Source organism: Bufo bufo, chromosome 3 (genome assembly GCF_905171765.1).
Source record: "Bufo bufo chromosome 3, aBufBuf1.1, whole genome shotgun sequence".
NCBI lineage: Eukaryota > Metazoa > Chordata > Amphibia > Anura > Bufonidae > Bufo > Bufo bufo.
Window position 1 is genome coordinate 647591861 of NC_053391.1, and position 18433 is coordinate 647610293.

At 46.0% G+C, this 18433-nt stretch overlaps 1 protein-coding gene across 1 annotated transcript in view; it reads left to right on the forward strand.

Moving 5' to 3' along the window:
• The window catches only part of ATM (ATM serine/threonine kinase), a 181343-nt gene that overhangs the window by 9830 nt on the left and 153080 nt on the right, over positions 1-18433 (forward strand). Inside the window, exons 4-10 of the mRNA XM_040426253.1 lie at positions 476-621; positions 4800-4964; positions 6222-6387; positions 9635-9873; positions 10779-10948; positions 16354-16526; positions 16709-17080. Coding sequence (XP_040282187.1) covers positions 476-621; positions 4800-4964; positions 6222-6387; positions 9635-9873; positions 10779-10948; positions 16354-16526; positions 16709-17080 — 1431 coding nt within the window. The remainder of the gene's footprint in view (positions 1-475; positions 622-4799; positions 4965-6221; positions 6388-9634; positions 9874-10778; positions 10949-16353; positions 16527-16708; positions 17081-18433) is intronic.

Consider the following 18433-nt stretch of genomic DNA (forward strand, 5'->3'; position numbering starts at 1 on the left):
ATATCTTGTAGGCACAGAAACTGCCCAATAATCTTACAAAACCCTCTGGAAGAGTATGACCTTGTGAATGGATTAATGGAATTTATTTACCAAAAAAATTACACATATACAGCCTTATTCTACATAATTAAAAAACGAATCTTTATTTCATGATGGAATGACCTTTGGATGGTAATATATTTTCCTCAAAAAGCATTTTATATAAAAAAAAATCCGATTTAAATCCAAAAAATCTTTTTTTTTATTTTTTTAGTTTTTTTAAATCATTGATTTTTATCCACCCTGTCATGTAGTATAAAATTGCCATCATGCATAATAAATAGTATAAAACTCACAGCCCACAGGTTATTAGTGTCCGTATGAGAATCGGTGTCCTGCATTCAGTAGTTCGTTCATTGGCAGTCTAATTTATGGAAATGATGAGGGTTATGTATGTTTTATCCTACTGGCATTCGATACAATTTGTCTGTGACAGGTTCCTACAGAAATATATATACAAGGAGACTGAAAGCCTGAAATCTGCAAAAACAAATGTCTCTCATGCGACGCAAGCTGCTCGGCAGAAGAAAATGCAAGAGATTAGCAGTCTGGTGAAATATTTCATCCGATGTGCAAATAAAAGTGAGTTAACAACAAGGCCTGGTTTCTAGGTTTGTTTGCTGTTCTTTTAACTGCACTTTTTTACTTTGTAGCTGTTAAATGAGTTGCGCATCTTAGGGCACATTCACACGACCATATAATTTTATCCGCGGATCCATTCATTCCTGTGGGTGAATAAAATGTGCAAACAAAGTTTAGTATGTTGTCTGCATCCGTGTTTCCGCATTTCTAGTCCGCAAAAATATGAAGCTTGTACTACTATTGTCCGCACAGATCGGTCCGCAGCCCCATTCAAGTCAATGGGTCCCCAAATTGCGGATGACATACGGAATGCGTTTTTTGCGGATCCGTTTCCGTATTATTGAAGGCCTTAATAATTCTTTTTTTTACTCTCTCTCTCTCTCTTTTTAATTTTTTCCTTCCGTTTTTTGCAGACCGTAAAAAACGGAAGACATACGGAACACAAACGGAAGTAATTCGCCCGCAAAATGCGGACACATTATTCCGTTATTTGCGGACCGCAAAACGGAAAGGATTACACACGGTCGTGTGAATGTTACCCTTTTTTATATTGATGACCTATCTGCGGGGGTCCGACACCGGGCACCCCTGATGATCAGCTGTTTGAACAGGAGACGGCGCTCTATGTGAGTGCTGTTTCCTCTTTATTTGGCCTCCTGCACACGAACGTGTGCACCCTGTGGTCATGCTGCGGACTGCAAAATGCGGCCGCAATGCACGAACACCGTCCGTTGGGCAGCCGCAGCGAATCGCAGACCCATTCACTTTAATGGGTCCGCAATCCGGCCGTTCCGCAAAAAGATAGGACATGTTCTATCTTTTTGCGGAACGGAAGTACGGGACGAAACCCCACGGAAGCACTCCGTAGTGCTCCCGTAGGGTTCCGTTCCGCACCAGTCCGCATCTCCAGATTTGTGGACCCATTGAAGTGTATGGGTCCGCATACGTGATGCGGAATGGCCACGGAACGGCGTCCGTGTATTGCGGATCCGCAAATGCGGTCTGCAATACGGCGATGGGAAGTCTTGGAGGTGCAAGAATGGAGCGAGTACTTGTAATTACACTACGCCGCCGCTACAGGGGAGAGAATGCGTAGTGTAATGAAGAGGAAGCTCACATGGGGCACCTCATTCTCTTCAAACACCTTATAATCAGGTGTCAGACCCCCGCACATCAGATATTGATGACCTATATTCACGATAGATCATCAATATAAATGACAGGACAACCCCTTTTAATTAATTTTTTAATTTAATGCATGCAAATTCCTGAAATTGTTCTGGACTGGAGGGTGAAATTTGATAAACCCAGAAAAAATGAGTGTTATTGCAAAAATTGCATTCAATTTGTAGATGCGTTTTTCACCACAATATGTAAATCTGCCCTTATACTTATGTAAAGAGCATCACCCACCCCCCTCGGTGGCTAACCACTAAGTCACCGTGCTGCCCATATTTTGGTGGGGTGATGCTCTTTACACAGTATTAAGGGATATTCAGACGTTGTGGTTAAAAACCACATCTAAAAACTGAAAGCGATTTTGCGATGACACTTTCGCACTTTCTCATGTACACTTATTTTTTTTCTTAGATGCAGATTTTGAAATGTTGCAGCATGTGAATTGTTGCGTTTTTCTTGTGGGGATTTCACCCTTTTCAGTGGAAGAGTGAGATCTGCGGAAAATCTGCATCAAATCCGCACAAAAAATGCAATAAATAGCGCAGATTTTTGTGCATTATTTGTGTGGTTTTGGTGCTGATTTCATGCCGATTTTTTGCACATAAATCTGCACGGCGCGCATCCACCTTTATTTTACAGGTTCTTCCTGTAAAAACCATGGGGGTCATTTATCATCCAGAAATACACCTATATTAGGCATATTTATGGCACAGATTTCGGTGCAACGGTTTGTTGCGCCACGATCTGAGACTTTTCCCGCTCACGCCAGGTCTAAAAAAGTGGGCGGGGAAAGGGGCGTGCCGACGGGCCTGTCTCATTCATCATTTTCTACGCCTGATTTTAGGAAGCAGGCTTACATTTTAGACAGGCGTGCCAAAGTTATGTAGAAGTCGGCACCTCTTCATAACTTTGGCAGATCCATCGCCAGATATAGGGGTTAAAATGCCGATCTTAAAGTGGTTGTCTGGGTTCAGAGCTGAACCCGGACATACCCATAATTTCACCCCGGCAGCCCCCCTGACTTAAGCATCGGAGCAGTTCATGCTCCGATGCTCTCCTTTGCCCTGCACTAAATCGCTCAGGGCAAGGGCTCTTTTGTTTACAATAACACACTGCCGGGCAGAGGCTTCCGCCCAGCACTGTGTTTGGTGACGTCACAGACTGTGATGGGCGTGCTTTAGTGCTGCCCTAGCTGTTTTAAAGGCTAGGGCAGCGCTAAAGCCCGCCCATCACTGCTGGTGACGTCACTGGGCTTCCTGGCAGCCCCATGGAGAGACCGGTACGTCACCGGATCTCCAAAAAATGCCTTTGCCCTGCGCGATTTAGCGCAGGGCAAAGGAGAGCATCGGAGCATGAACTGCTCCGATGCTCAAGTCAGGGGGGCTGCCTGGGTGAAAATGGAGGTATGTCCGGGTTCAGCTCTGAACCCTGATAGCCCCTTTAGTAAATGACCCCCTGCCCCCTCCCATGTGGTCAGTTACCACATCACAAACAGATATGAATTTGATGTACTTTTCAATGGTTATGCAGCGTTTAAATATTCTCTCATCTAATGCTGGTAACCGGGGTGGAACTGTGACAACTTCCCAGCATCAAGGGTGGTTTCACATGTAGTTTTTTTTTTTTTGCAGTTTTGTGGGGGGGTTTACACCATATTTTTTGCTGGCATTTTTTTGCGGTGAAACTGCCATCTCCAGATGTGAAATTCAGGGCACACAAGTGCTTTTTTGCTACTAGCGTTTTTGTTCATATTTGTGGTGTTTTTTGCATTTCTGGCTTTTTTTCCAATAACACAGCATGCTGAAGCTTTTGGTGTTTTTTTTTTATCACTATGTCTTTGGCGCGTGGGAGGAAACCGGAGTACCCGGAGGAAACCCACGCAAACACTCGGAGAACATATAATCTATGCAGCTGTTTCCCTTGATCTAATTCGAGCCTAGGACCGCAGCACTGTAAAGCATCAGTGCTGACACTGAGACTCTGTGCTGCCGACCATATAATTGCTTTACACTATATATTTTTTTTTTTAACATTTACCTGCTGTGATTTTGGTATTTGTATCTCTTGCCAGAAGGTTGTATGTGAGAGGCGCAAACAGCCTCTTATTCTCTGTAATGCATCACCCAGAGCATGGCACAATAATTTTTTGGGGTTTGTCAGAGGGCAACTTAAACTCAATATGAAATCAGTACCAAAAATGTCTAGAACCTGTGCAGCGCTATATAGTATAGTATTTAAAGAGCATCTGTACCTATGACACTGTCTGACCTGTTACATGTGCACTTGGCAGCTGAAGACATCTGTGTTTGTCCCATGTTCATAAGTGTCCGCATTGCTGAGAAAAATGAAATTTAAATAAATGCAAATGAGCTTCTAGGAGCAACGGGGGCGTTGTCATTTTACCTTGAGGCTCTGCTCTCTCTGCAACAGCCTCGCCCTCTGCACTTTGATTGACAAGGCCAGGCTTGATGACGTTTACACTGCCTGGTCCTGTCAATCAAAGTGCAGAGGGAGCGGCAGTTGCAGAGAGAGCGGAGCCTCTAGGTGTAACGACAATGCCCTCGTTGCTCATCTGAATATATTAAAACATCATTGCACTCACTGCGCTGACGGCAAGTGTGTTGTGTCACTGTACACCTACTGTAATAGATAAGTGCTGGTAGTCGCTGACACACGGGAAAGAGCTAACAGCAGTTATCACGGCAGCAAGTCAGTAAGGCAGGGACACAGCGGAGGTAGTGAGATAAGAGGCATGTTGAGAAGCCTTCCTATGTACATTACACATGGTCTGTAGACGCGGAATACGGACTCTCCTTGGCATTGCTCAGTTAGAGCGTTCCCTGGACTCTTTAAACCCTGTTTTCTAGTAGAACGAAGCATCTTTCCCTAATAAAGTATGTTACAAACATGTTAACATCCCTGTCCCTACACTGTAGTAAATGACAGTTACACGTTAAGGAGCAGCAGCTTTTCTGAAATGTATTTGAATGTCTTTGCAGGAGCTCCACGGTTAAAATGTACAGAGCTTTTACTTCATGTGACCGACACTGTGAAAGACCCCACAACTTGCGCCACTTACGGGGCCGATTACAGCAGCATCCTGCTGAAAGATATTCTGACGGTGCGGAAGTACTGGTGTGAAATGGCACCGCAGCAATGGGCAGGTAATGAACGTGGGAAGTGCAGAGAGAGCTGCTCCAGGATGTCTCTTGGGTTCTCTTTTCTCCATGGAATGTGGAATCGCTGCTTTCACCAGTGGAGAGGATTGCAGAGTAGTTCAGTTTAGTGAGCAGCACAGAAATGGTTGAAGCAAAGTATTTTTGCGGATTGGATGTGGACCCATTTATTTTCATGCAGACAGCACACAGTGTGCCGTCCGCATCCGTATGTCCTTTCCGTGGCCCATAAAAAAAATAATAAATTGCATGTCCCTATTCTTGTCTGTTTTGCATCGTTACAATAGGGCCTGCAAAAATTGTGGGATTCATACAGACCGCATTCGTATTTAGCGGATCTGCGATTTGCAGATCACAAAACAGATACGGCTGTGTGAATGGGACCTCTCATTCCTGTTTTTGTGAATGTATCTAGATCTCGGTATCCCCTGTGTCGGTTGTGTCCAACAGATGGCACAAAACTCCAACTCCCAACATCATGCAGGGAGTCGTAGGTTTGTAACAGCTGGAGAGCAAAGGGTTGGAAAAAAATCTAGTATGCCTGCATTGAAATGTATTGTCACGAGGAAAGCGAAGTGGTAGCATAGGGAGGGATCAGGCATGCTGGATGTTATCATGCACAATCCAGCACTCATGCACATAAGATCAACGGCCATTACTGCTGAGCTCGGTGTGTTCATTTGGCCATATGCATGACCACCTTTAGGATTAGGGTAAGTCTACTTTCACACTCGCGTTTTGGCTTTCCGTTTGTGAGATCCGTTCAGGGCTCTCACAAGCGGTCCAAAAACGGATCAGTTTGCATTCTAATGCATTCTGAATGGGAAAGGATCCGCTCAGAATGCATCAGTTCAGTCTCCATTCAGCTTTGGAGACAGACACCAAAATGCAGCTTGCAGCGTTTTGTTGTTCGTCTGATGAAACTGAGTTAAACGGATCCGTCCTGGCACACAATGTAAGTCAATGGGGACGGATCCGTTTTCACTGACTCAATCTGGCACAATAGAAAACAGATCTGTCCTCCATTGACTTTCAATGGTGTTCAAGACAGATCCGTCTTAGCTATGTTACAGATAATACAAACGGATCCGTCCATGACGGATGCAGACGGTTGTATTATCTGAATGGATCCGTCCATGACGGATCCGCGCAAGAAGCGAGTGTGAAAGTAGCCCAAATTTACTGATCAGTATTTCTGCTGTGTTGTATTTTTACCTCTTCTGCACTTTTACTTTTGTGTTGTAGATTTAGTGTCCATTTACTTCAGCCTGTACTTGAAACCAAACCGTGCAATAAACCGTCTGCTGGTGGCCCGTATAATCCAGACACTGACCAGAGGCTGCTGTCTCCAGACGGAGGGGATGCACTCCAAGTTCTTCATCTTCTTCTCTGTGGTGATTCAGCGGGTCAGGTAACTGTCGAGCATCCGCGATGTGCCCTCTGCGACTTTGTCGGCTCCGGTCTAAGTATAGGTGCAGGTCGCGCACCTATTGGACAATGTCTGAGATGGTACAACTCCTTTAAAGTGGTTATCCCATGAAAAGTATTTCACTTATTCATAGGATAGGTGATAAATATCGGATGGGGAGGGTGAGGTGGAGTTCAACCACCTAAATGTTCCACGATTCCAGAAGCAATGGGTCCCCCCGCACAGTGCTCTGTCAGTCCCATAGAAGCAAATGGAGCAATAGACGGACATGCACTCTACCACTCCATTCAGAGAGGGGATTCGGGGGGCCCTCATTTTAAGGGTCCTTGTGGTCAGTGATCTCCTGACCTGTGGTGTTATGTGGTGACTGAAAAAGCGTCATTGTCTGACTAGCATACTGCTAAGGTGACCATGCTGAAACCTTTTTAAGGCTGTTTGGCTGGTAATGTGCCGCCATCACTTATAAGCCTTGCAGGAAAATATGTCCACTAGGAGCTGGAGCTGGAAGTAAGGTTTTTACATAGTAACTTATGTTGATACAAGTGAATAGTATATGTAGGGTAGGACATTTCATGGTCTGAATGCTGTGACTGTAAGGCCTAGTTCACACTGCAAAATCCACAGCAGAAAAATCAGTAGCAGATCAGTAGCTGCAGATTTCTAATTTGGTGGAAGTTTTAAAAGGTTTTTAAGAACTGTAACGGATCTCCTGGCACCCCGACTGGGTACCCCCGTTGATGGATGCTCCTAGTGCTTTCCGAGGGCTCCAAGCACTCCACTTGACACCGTAAGCAATGCCGACCCCACGAACCGCCGCAGCTTGGTTGGGATCTCGTCGTCTTCTACCCACCCTGGACCTACGACAAGGTTTCCAGGTTCCAGTGGGTGACCTCTCTTCTTTCAGAGAGCGATGCAGGAACAAGCTCTTACAAGAGCTAGGGATTATACTCTGGAGAGTATAATGATTATAGCAATCCCCATAGTGCATGCAGTTACAGGCAGAAAACACACGTGATACAATTAAGCAAGACAATGGGATAACGTTATCACTCACAGGCAGAAACTACCTATTTTTCCCTTTGTAGAATAATGAGCTGGGTGGGGGGGAGGGGGTCTCCATAGTTCTGGGTCCATAGTCCATAGGAAGGAGGCTAGCCCTCAGGCCTCTTCAGCAGCCCCAATGATGTTTCAGTCCATCACATTTCTCCGCTCCCAACAGTAGACTAACCAGGTACCAGACCCCCAACTGGTCTGGACCTGTGTTAGTCGGACAAGATGAATCCAGAACCTCTACCAACTGGTCCGCTTGACTCTGCTGCAGGGGAGTGATGCCACCCATATCATCTCCTGGGTAACCACACTGCCACTGGGGAGAGAGGTCGGCTACCTCTTCTCCCTGGAACGCCCTCTGCCGCTGGGGAGATCCACCGTTTGTCTCCTCTCCCTGGAACGCCGCTGGGGGCTAGGTAGGGGTAGCGACCATCTCCACTCCCAGTGATGCTTGCTGCTGAGATGAGGGACCGACAGTCTCCTCTCTCTGTGACACGGGCTGCCGCTTGAGAGAGAGACCGGTTGTCTCTTCTCCCTTTATAATACACTGCCGCCAGGGATCTGGGCAGGCTGCCCAGCATCCCTGCAGGGCCGGTAGAGAGACCTCGGTCCCATCTCCACCTGCCGACTGTGGGTCCTCCCATAGTGCCTGGTATGCATCATCCAGCAAGGTCTCCTGCCATACCAGGGTCTCGTGCTCCGACACCAACCACTTCAGGGTCTGTTTTCCCAGCAGAGGCATTCGCAGATCCCATCGCATTTGCAACCTCTGATCCTCACTGGGGAGACTCTTGCCCCACCAATGCTGCACGTCCTCCAGGGCCTCGTGCCATACGCCTTTTTGGACTGCATCCCTGTAATCCGGGTGATCCTCTTCCTTCCTCATGGAAAGCTGTCCAAGAACTAGCTGATTCCATGCTGCTGTCGCCAGGGGCGCTGTACGAGTACTAGCCCTGCCCTAATTTAAAATCCACGAACAGTGTCTCCGAGCTGCTTCTCCTCGCACTAGGACGCCATCCCACTGCTGCCACCACTGTAACGGATCTCCTGGCACCCCGACTGGGTACCTCCGTTGATGGATGCTCCTAGTGCTTCCCGAGGACTCCAAGCACTCCACTTGACACCATAAGCACTGCCGACCCCACGAACCGCCGCAGCTTGGTTGGGATCTCGCTGTCTTCTACCCACCCTGGACCTACGAGAAGGCTTCCAAGTTCCAGTCGGTGCACCTCTCTTCCTTCAGAGAGCGATGCAGAAACTAACTCTTACAAGAGCTAGGGATTATACTCTGGAGAGTATAATGATTATAGCAGTCCCCAGAGTGTAGTTCTCCAATCCCCCAAACATGAGCCCAGACTTCATGAAGGGTAAAGCAGGACACTTTAATGAGGCTACATGCCAGCCTTTTATGCAGGTCTTCCAGCAAGGGACACTCCCCATAGGGACCTTGTGGAGGACTGAGACAGTTTTTACATAAACCAATCACATGCAGTTACAGGCAGAAAACACACACATGTGATGCAATTAACCAACACAATGGGATAACGTAATCACTCACAGGCAGAAACTATCAATTTTTCCCTTTGTAGAATAATGAGCCGGGGGGGGGGGGGGGAGAGGGTGGTCTCCATAGTTCTGGGTCCATAGGAAGGAGGCTAGCCCTCAGGCTTCTCCAGCAGCCCCAGTGACGGTTCAGTCCGTCACAAGAACCATTTTAGAAGAGCTTTTGGAAGAGTTTTTCGAAGATTTTTGGAAATGTTTTCACCACTGTTTTTCTAATCCAGCCCTTGGGTGGTAAAAATAAGAAGAGCTATTGGTTGCAGAAATTCTGCTAAAAACGCTTGTAAAACAATTTCTAAAATCTCTAGCTTCTAAGAATTAATATGCCACTTCGGAAGCGGATTTGAAAATAGTAACGAAAATAAAACATTGGCGTTTTTATCATTTAAGTCAATAGGGGGCTGTTGGTGGCGTTTTGGATTCCATGGTGGAAAACGGCCATTTTCAGTGACTGATTTTGATCTTGTGAGTTTACCCTAAAGAACCCTTTCCTACATCAATGTCCGAATCGCCTTTTTCAGGATTTTTTTTTATGACTTAAGCAAGACATGAACAGGTAAATGCCCAGCGGCCTCCAGAATGTATAATGAAGGTTAATGTATGTTCTGTTTGTTCTTAGAGAGGAGAGAAATCTGCCCGGCTTGGACCAGATACTTGCTGCTCTGAACATATTCCTCAATACAGCTGCTTTAAATTACCGCATGAGGGTGTGTAAATTGGGGGAAGATGTCTTCCCCATAGTGCTACGAGTATGGACCCAGCAGAGACCAAATGATGCCTTGAAAGAAGAGATAGTGACGTTTTTTCGATTAATGCTACATGTTCATCACCCAAGAGGAGCCAAGACTGCAGAAGACGGTGCGTTACTCCAGTGCTGTTTCTAAGGGCTCAGGCTCATGTCGTAATTTTACTTACCTCTCCTGCTCCAGACGGCTCAGCCACCGCTCGCGTTATCCACCGTGCTCTTCCTGCACTCGCCGCTCCCTGGTCATCTACCTGCTCCACACTGCACTATGACCTGAAGTCAAGCAGCGGCGCTCGGAGAAGACCAGGGAGTGGTGAATACAGCAAGCACCAGGATTGCTATATCCGTTCCCCGATCGTATTGTGTACCAATCAGCGCTTCCATAATGGAAGCACTCCTTCCAATTCGCTTCATAAGACACACTGCAATTTTCACCCCACTTTTGGCATTATAGCAGTGATGCCTTTATTGGCTAACCCAAAAAAAAATCTGCACGCTTTCAGAGCACAGAGGCTCCTTCATCGGGCAGTATACAATGATTCATTTGTTAGCAGCCTAATGAAGGAGCCTGGAAACTTGCAGATTTTTGGGGGTTTGTCAATAAAGATATCATTGCTGTAATACTTTTGTCTTTTTTTAACACAAATATTTAACATCACATTCGATTTTTCAAGCTAACACGGTACCACACTATTTTTGCTATACATCAGTATATTTCAATACTTGACATTTATCTACATGTAGTGTTTAATTTGCCTGTATACAGATATAGCAGAGCTGACCTTGTGCTGCACAACCATTGAGATATTAGAATGCGTTTTCTATGGTTTTACGTAGCTCTGCAGGTATAATTATTTTGTGGTTTGAATTCAGAAAGGTATTACTGTGGTGTAGCTTATTCAGCACTGCTACATTTGTGTGTTTGCTTTTTCATAGCTAGACTTTGGGCATAGTAACGGAAGTGACATAAAGTCACCACCTGCTGAAGGACAATAACAGACTATTTTTCCGTTTGCAGGTGCCTATGCATTTGACGGTGATAAGTGGCAGCGGAATTTGTACAATTTGTACGATGCCTTGATGAGTGAGATCAGTCAGATTGGCAGTAGAGGGAAATACTCCTCTGGATCCCGAAACATTGCAGTCAAGGAGAACTTGGTGGAACTCATGGCAGACATTTGTCATCAGGTATTGCTATAATACAGCGATTATTCAGTTCTGATGTGAAATGGAATAATATTCCTAACTGTTACAATACATTATGTTTGAGGTGAACTCCTGCATCCAAATCTTGTATGCAAGTAGTTTTATCCTTACGTTTGTAGAAACTTGTGCCTGTTCATAGCAGGCAACTGCACAAGCAGAGCTGCAGTGTAAAGTATTGAAGGGGTTATCCCATCTTAGACAATGATATGCCCCCATTGTCTGATAGGTGCGGGTCCCACCTCTGGGGCCAGCACCTACAAGGAGAACGGAGCCGGGGAGAGTTGTGGCTGGAGGACCCCGGTGTCCGTCCACCACCAGGCGTAGCTCCCCGCCTCTCCCTTTGAAGTGAATGGGAGCGTACCTCGCGGCCACCGCTCCCATTCATTTCTATGGGGCCGACGGAAATAGCTGAGCCAGCGCTCGGCTATTTTCGGCGGCTCCATAGAAATGAATGGAGGGCGGCTGCGCATGCGCATTGCGCCCTCCTCAACTTTCTCCGCTCCGTTTTCCTTGTAGGTGCAGGTCCCAGCGGTGGGACCACACCTATCAGACAATGGGGGCATATCCTAGCGATATGCCCCCATTGTCTAAGATGAGATAACCCCTTTAAGGAAGCAGACATAAGCCTCTTCTTTGTTTGGCAAATAAACCAGTAGGTAAATGTGTGATTGATGAGTTGACTGAGCAGGCAATGATTGGGAATGAGCTGTTCCTTCCCCATAACTGCCTGATTTTCAGTGGAAGTAAGAGCTGTATTAACATGCAGCAATCTCCTCCACTGTATGGGTACGAGCCATGTCTACTGCGATCACACTTCCTCATATACATTCATTGTTTCTGTGTAGCAGATCCCTGTTCACACAGCATGATCTGCTGCCCAGAAATGAGGATTTAGGTGACCACATAAACAATCATTTTTCCCGTTCATCGGGTGATTTGCGGCACCATTACACAGGCTGATTATCGGGAACAATTGTTTCTACTAACTTTCATTCCCGATAATTGGCCTGACAATTGCCCAACGTGAATCCGGGTTTTAAAGCCCCTTTACACAAAGCCAAAGATCTGGGCAATTATCAGGATGGAGTGTTCCTAGGAAGTCTCCTTCTAAATACTTCTTCTTCGGGTTAAGGCCTCTTTTTTCCATTTGCTGGCCGTTTTTTGCGTTCCGTTTACAGTCCGTATACGGAACCATTCATTCCAATGGTTCCGCAAAAAAAACTGAATGTACTCCGTATGCATTCCGTTTCCGTATTTCCGTTTTTCCGTTCCGTTGAAAGATAGAACATGTCCTTATTGCCCGCAAATCACGTTCCGTGGCTCCATTCAAGTCAATGGGTCCGCAAAAAAAACGGAACATATACGGAATGTACTCTGTATGTCTTCCGTATCTGTTCTGTTACCATTGAAAATTTTATACCCAACCCAATGTTTTCTATGTAATTACTGTATATGCCATATGGAAAAACGGAACAGAAAAACGAAACGGAAACACAACGGAAACAAAAGACGGAACAACGGATCTGGGAAAAACGGCCCGCAAAACACTGAAAAAGACATACGGTCGTGTGAAAGAGGCCTAAAGCATTGCTGATGTGGACACCTAAATCGTTTTTTAGCATCAGAACGAAACAATCACCTCTTAAAACAGTGATGAGCAGGAAATTATCAGGTACAAATGGATTGTTCCCGATAATTGCCTGCAGTGTCGGCCCTTGTAAAGGTGCTTTTATATACTACATCAAGCATTGGAGCTAAGCTGGAGTCCTTGATCAGAGCTCTTCCATAATAAAGGGGAGATATGAAGAAGCAAAAACAGTTTGACATAAATATAGTAGTAATAGTTAAAAGGGTTACACAGAACTTGGATATTGATGATCTACCCTTAGTATAGGCCATCAATATAGATCAGTGGGGGTCCAACCCCCACCAATCAGCTGACTGAAGGGGCCGTGGTGCCCCAGTGAGCTCAGCATCCCCTTTACTGCAGTACTGCGGTACTGCAGCTCAGTCCCATTCAAGTAAATGGGAATGAGCTGCGATATCGGACACAGCCGGTGCCAGCTATATGGAGATGTGACTGATAAAGAACAAATTTATTGCAGTTGATCAGCAGCCGTGGTGCAGGCTGCTCATGTCTGTTCTCTAGGGGGCAGAGTATCCTGTACTGGCTAAAGGCAAAGCAGGACTCTCTTTGTTTCCTAGGGTGGGGGGTGCAGAAACCTCCAGCACTAAAACTACAAAGCCCAGCATGCATGCATGCTTGTTTGGCTGTTCTCAGTAATCCCATATATGTGAATAGAGCATGCTGGGAGTTGTAGTTTCACAACAGCTGGAGTGCCGAAGGTTGCTGACCTTTGTACTATTGCATAGATATGAGCAGCCTGAAGCATGCACCACGGCTGGTCTGTGCTGCTATTTAGAGACAGAATCTGCAATGCAAGTTATTTAAAGGAGTTGTCCAGGTTTTTTTATCTTTAGGATAGTTCATCAATATCAGATCGGCGGGGGGTCCGACACCCGGCAACTCTGCTGATCAGCTGTATGAGGAGAAAGGACGCTCAGTGTGAACGTGCCGTCTCACTTCTCTCTTTCTGCTGTCTATGGCTGCGTGTGCCATCTCCTCATGCAGCTGATCGCGCGGGGGTGCCAGGTGTCGGACCCCCACCAATCTGATATTGGTGATCTATCCTGAGGATAGGTCATCAATATTAGAAAGCCTGGAGAACCCCTTTAAACAAAATGATTATTGTGCATGCTGCTGCATTATAATAATTTTTCTGTATAACCGGTGGTACTCCTTAACCCCTTCCGACTGCCATACGGCTATATACGTGGTAGCTGCACATACCCTGTGCAGCTAGCACGTGTATAGACGTCATGGCAGCTCTTTAATACAAGCGCTGCAAAACGCTTGGATTAAAGCTTCTGTCCCTGGACTGCTGCTGTCAGGGACAGCATTCAGTCCAGTAACGCCGGCAAGGGACCAATCGGAGTGGTCCCTTGCCTGCAATCGATCCGATTGGTTAATCTGTGCAGACTAACCAATCGGATTGCAGCAATGTTAAAATGCCGGTTTCAGGCTCTGATCTGCGCTCTGCAGATCAGAGCCTGACATCAGGCACTGGCTGCTGTGTGCCCCCCGATCTGTGCCCCCTGATGTCTTCCCTGGTGTCCGTCCGCCCCTTGATGTCTTCCCTGCTTGCGGTTTCCTCCATGCTCTGCCCCCATCTGTGCTGGCCCTGCCCCCATTTCGACTCTATGCTCCCCCCCCCCCCCCGTGGGTCCCCCTGCTCCGCCCCCCCGCTTTGTGCCCCTGCTATCTGTGATGGCGGCGGCTCCGTTCCTGAGCCGCCACCATCAACAGCAAGTGTCAACTGTATGCTGACACTCTGCTGTAACCCCTTAGATGCCGCTGTCCGTGGCATCCAAGGGGTTAACAGAGGGAGCAGCGCCCGATGGCAGCGCCCGATGGTTGCCATGGCAACCGGATGCCTTGCAAAGGCGTCCAGTGTTGCCATCTATCAGTGTAGAACTGATAGTATTATACTTTGCAATGCAAGAGCATTGCAAAGTATAGTACAGCCATCAGCCCCACTGGATCTTCAAGATCCAAGTGGGACTTGATAAAAAAAAGTGTGAAAATAAAAGAAGTAAAAAAATAAAATAAATAAAAATTTTAATTAAAAATAAAATAAATTGCCTTTTGCTATATCCTCTCATTTATAAGAGATTAAAATATGAAAAAATAAATAAACTACACATATTAGGTATCACCGCATCCGTAACGACCGGCTCTATAAATATATCAAATGATCCACCCTGTCCGATAAACACCAGCACGGTGTTGGGCTGTAAGCACAAGCCCCACCTGTGGACGTTGGGCCCTCATATCACCCTCATGGAGTCTGTTTCTGACCGTTTGAGCCGACACATGCACATTTGTGGCCTGCTGGAGGTCATTTTGCAGGGCTCGGGCAGTGCTCCTCCTGTTCCTCCTTGCACAAAGGCGGAGGTAGCGGTCCTGCTGCTGGGTTGTTGCCCTCCTACGGCCTCCTCCACGTCTCCTGATGTACTGGCCTGTCTCCTGGTAGCGCCTCCATGCTCTGGACACTACGCTGACAGACACAGCAAACCTTCTTGCCACAGCTCGCATTGATGTGCCATCCTGGATAAGCTGCACTACCTGAGCCACTTGTGTGGGTTGTAGACTCCATCTCATGCTACCACTAGAGTGAAAGCACCGCCAGCATTCAAAAGTGACCAAAACATAAGCCAGGAAGCATAGGAACTGAGAAGTGGTCTGTGGTCACCACCTGCAGAACCACTCCTTTATTGGGGGTGTCTTGCTAATTGCCTATAATTTCCACCTGTTGTCTATCCCATTTGCACAACAGCATGTGAAATTGATTGTCACTCAGTGTTGCTTCCTAAGTGGACAGTTTGATTTCACAGAAGTGTGATTGACTTGGAGTTACATTGTGTTGTTTAAGTGTTCCCTTTATTTTTTTGAGCAGTGTATATTGACTCAAATTTATGACTGTTATGAAGTACAATGTGTCACGAGAAAACAAATTCTGAATGGTTTGGATAAGTAAAAGTGTTCCAAAGTTATTACCACATAAAGTGACACGTCAGATTTGCAAAATTAGACGTGGTCACAGGGGTATCAATGACCCTTGGTCATAAAAGGGTTAAGCACTACAAAAATATATCATTTCAAGACCACAACTGCACTTCCTCTTTAAAGGGGTTGTTTAGAATTAAATTATTGATGGCCAATCCTGAAGATAGGCCATCAGTATCTGATTGACAGAGGTCCGACATGTCACAGTCCTGCTGATATTGCAGTGCTGCGGTGCAGTGTTACAGTAACCAACTACATCGACTACACAATGGAAAGAGCTGTGTGGTGCCGTCACTGATTTCTGGTGCCAGAGCTACCCCAAAACATCTGATTGGCGAGTGTTGGGCCCCCGCTGATCGGAAGTTGATGGCTTAACTTTAGTAAATTGATACCCATCAGTAATAAAATCCTGGACCTTACCGCACCATGCCGTAAATGTATGATAGACACTGCTCAGCTGAAAATTAATATAAAAAGCATCTATTAGTGATCAGTGAAAAACGGACCAAACATGGATGCCATCCGTGTTGTGTCTGTGATTTTTATGGACCCATAGACTTCAATGGACGTGTTTGGTCTGCATCACAGAGCAAGGTAATGCAAATCATTGGGTACGTGTGCAGTCCACGGAAAATACAGACCGTGAAAAACGGAAATGTGAACGAGGCCTTAGTCGTTAAGTCAGTGATTTCCTGTTTTAATAGTTTTTTCCTATTTGATTTAAGGCCAAATCTTCACATTCGCATTTTGTTTTGTGCAGCTTTTTACAGAAGATACCCGCATCTTGGAAATTACACAGGCTTCCTTTGCTGTAACTCAGAGAGACCCCCTTGGATGTGGGGCCCCGAGCAAACGCAGAAGAATAGAACTGGGTTGGGAAGTAGTCCGTGATAAGCTTCAAAGATCAAAGAATGATTTTGATGTGATTCCATGGTAAATATGACGACATTGGCAACCAGATATATAAAGGGCTTCTCTTGCTTTGGTCATAAGAAAGTATATTTTTTGTATAATAATTGGATCTGTTTGCGCCCAAGTTTTCAGTATTTTGCAAAATTTTTGTTTTAATTGGCATCTTACATTTTTTATTTTTTTTTCCCTTGTGTATTTCCAAGGTTACAAATTGCAGCATGTCTGATATCCAGGCATCCGGCGAGCCTACCAAGCGGTGAGCTGACGCCACTACTGTCCGTCCTTCACCAGCTCCTGGCTGAGCAGAGACGTGGAGAGAAAGCTGCCTTTGTCCTGAGATGTTTGAAGGAAGTTGCCATTTGTCAAAAGCAAAAGACAGACGTGACAGTCGGCCCAAAGTCAGACCTACAGAAACTCTGGACAAAAATCTGGGCTGTTGCATTGCGCAGTTTAAGCTCCCCACAGACTGAGGCCGAAAGCTTCGCCCTATTAGGTGTCCTCTTACAAGGAGCTCTAGTGCCGGCAGATAGAGATTTTTGGAGGATTTTCTCAGGGTCTGCCGGCAAGCCATCCAGGTAGCTTTACGTCATTGTATAGTATTGTGTTTGCTCTGTGCTAGATTTTTTAATGTATCATTTTCTGGTCTTCTAATATTGTTGTACTTTAGCCTAAAATGGGCCTGGGCAAATCTTAGGTAGGTAGCTCTAAAAGGTAGAAGCAAGGAGCAACAGGCTACAGCATCGGGGCCATACAACCCAGCTGGTGCACTTGTCAAATCTGTCTAGCAACTAGGGGGGTGTAAGCCTGGCTTCAGTAGTCATTATCCTTAGGATAGTCATCAATATGAGAGTGGCAGGTGTCCAACTTCTGGCACCCCCGCTGATCAGCTCACCGGAGCTCCGATAAGTGCTGTGGCTTGTTCACAGCTTACCAAGCGCAGCACCATCCATTGGATAGTGGCTGTGTTTGGTATTACAGCTCAGCTTCATTCACTTCAATGGGAATGAGCTGCCCTTAGGCCAGTTGACCAATCTTCTTACCACTGACTGTGTTTGTGAGTTATAACCTCCCTTCTGATACTCAGCTGTGTCATGTGACCAACACTCTGATCTCCAACTGACACAGGACGGGAAGTCAGTTACTTCTCCATTCATTCCTATGAAACTGATATTTAGGCTTCCATAAGAATACATAGAGAAACTGGCTTCCTTTCCACATATAAGACGCTGTGTTATGTGGAAAGTCAGACTGTTGGTCACATGACACAGCTGAGGATCAGAAGGGGGGTTATAACTCACAAATACAGTCACTGGTAAGAAGATTACCTTCACTACAATATACATCATCTACCTTTTTAACAGGTCATAATACATTTTTTTATGGGAGTGCTTCTTTAAGAAGTGCTTCCTTGCCTTTCCTCCTATAGTCACACAAGACCCACAGCACTGCCTCAGTCTTTACCTCAGTAATGACAGCAGGTGTGCCCTTTTTCACCCAGTATTCACAGCATGGTTTCCCCATTTTCCTTCAGTTGCCAAAGCCATGTCCACTTCTCCAAATGCATGTAGAATAAGGGACAGAACGGATTTCCTTATTTATCATTTTAGTTGCATTGCCCAGTCATGTAGCCCTAGACCAGTGGTGGCGAACCTATGGCATTGGTGCCAGAGGTGGCACTCAAAGCCCTCTCTGTGGACACCCACACCCTGAAAAAAGGTGTACCAATATGCCTTACACTTTCCTGCCATTCATCAGCGCAGGACGCACTATGAACGGCACAGGCAGCGCACTGAATGCAGGCAGGATATCATGGCTAAATGATGAGTAGATGGAAGATATACTATATTGGACTGTAGTATTCAGGGTAAATTGCCGTGTTGGCACTCTGCGATAAATATGTGGGTTTTGGGTTACAGTTTGGGCACTCG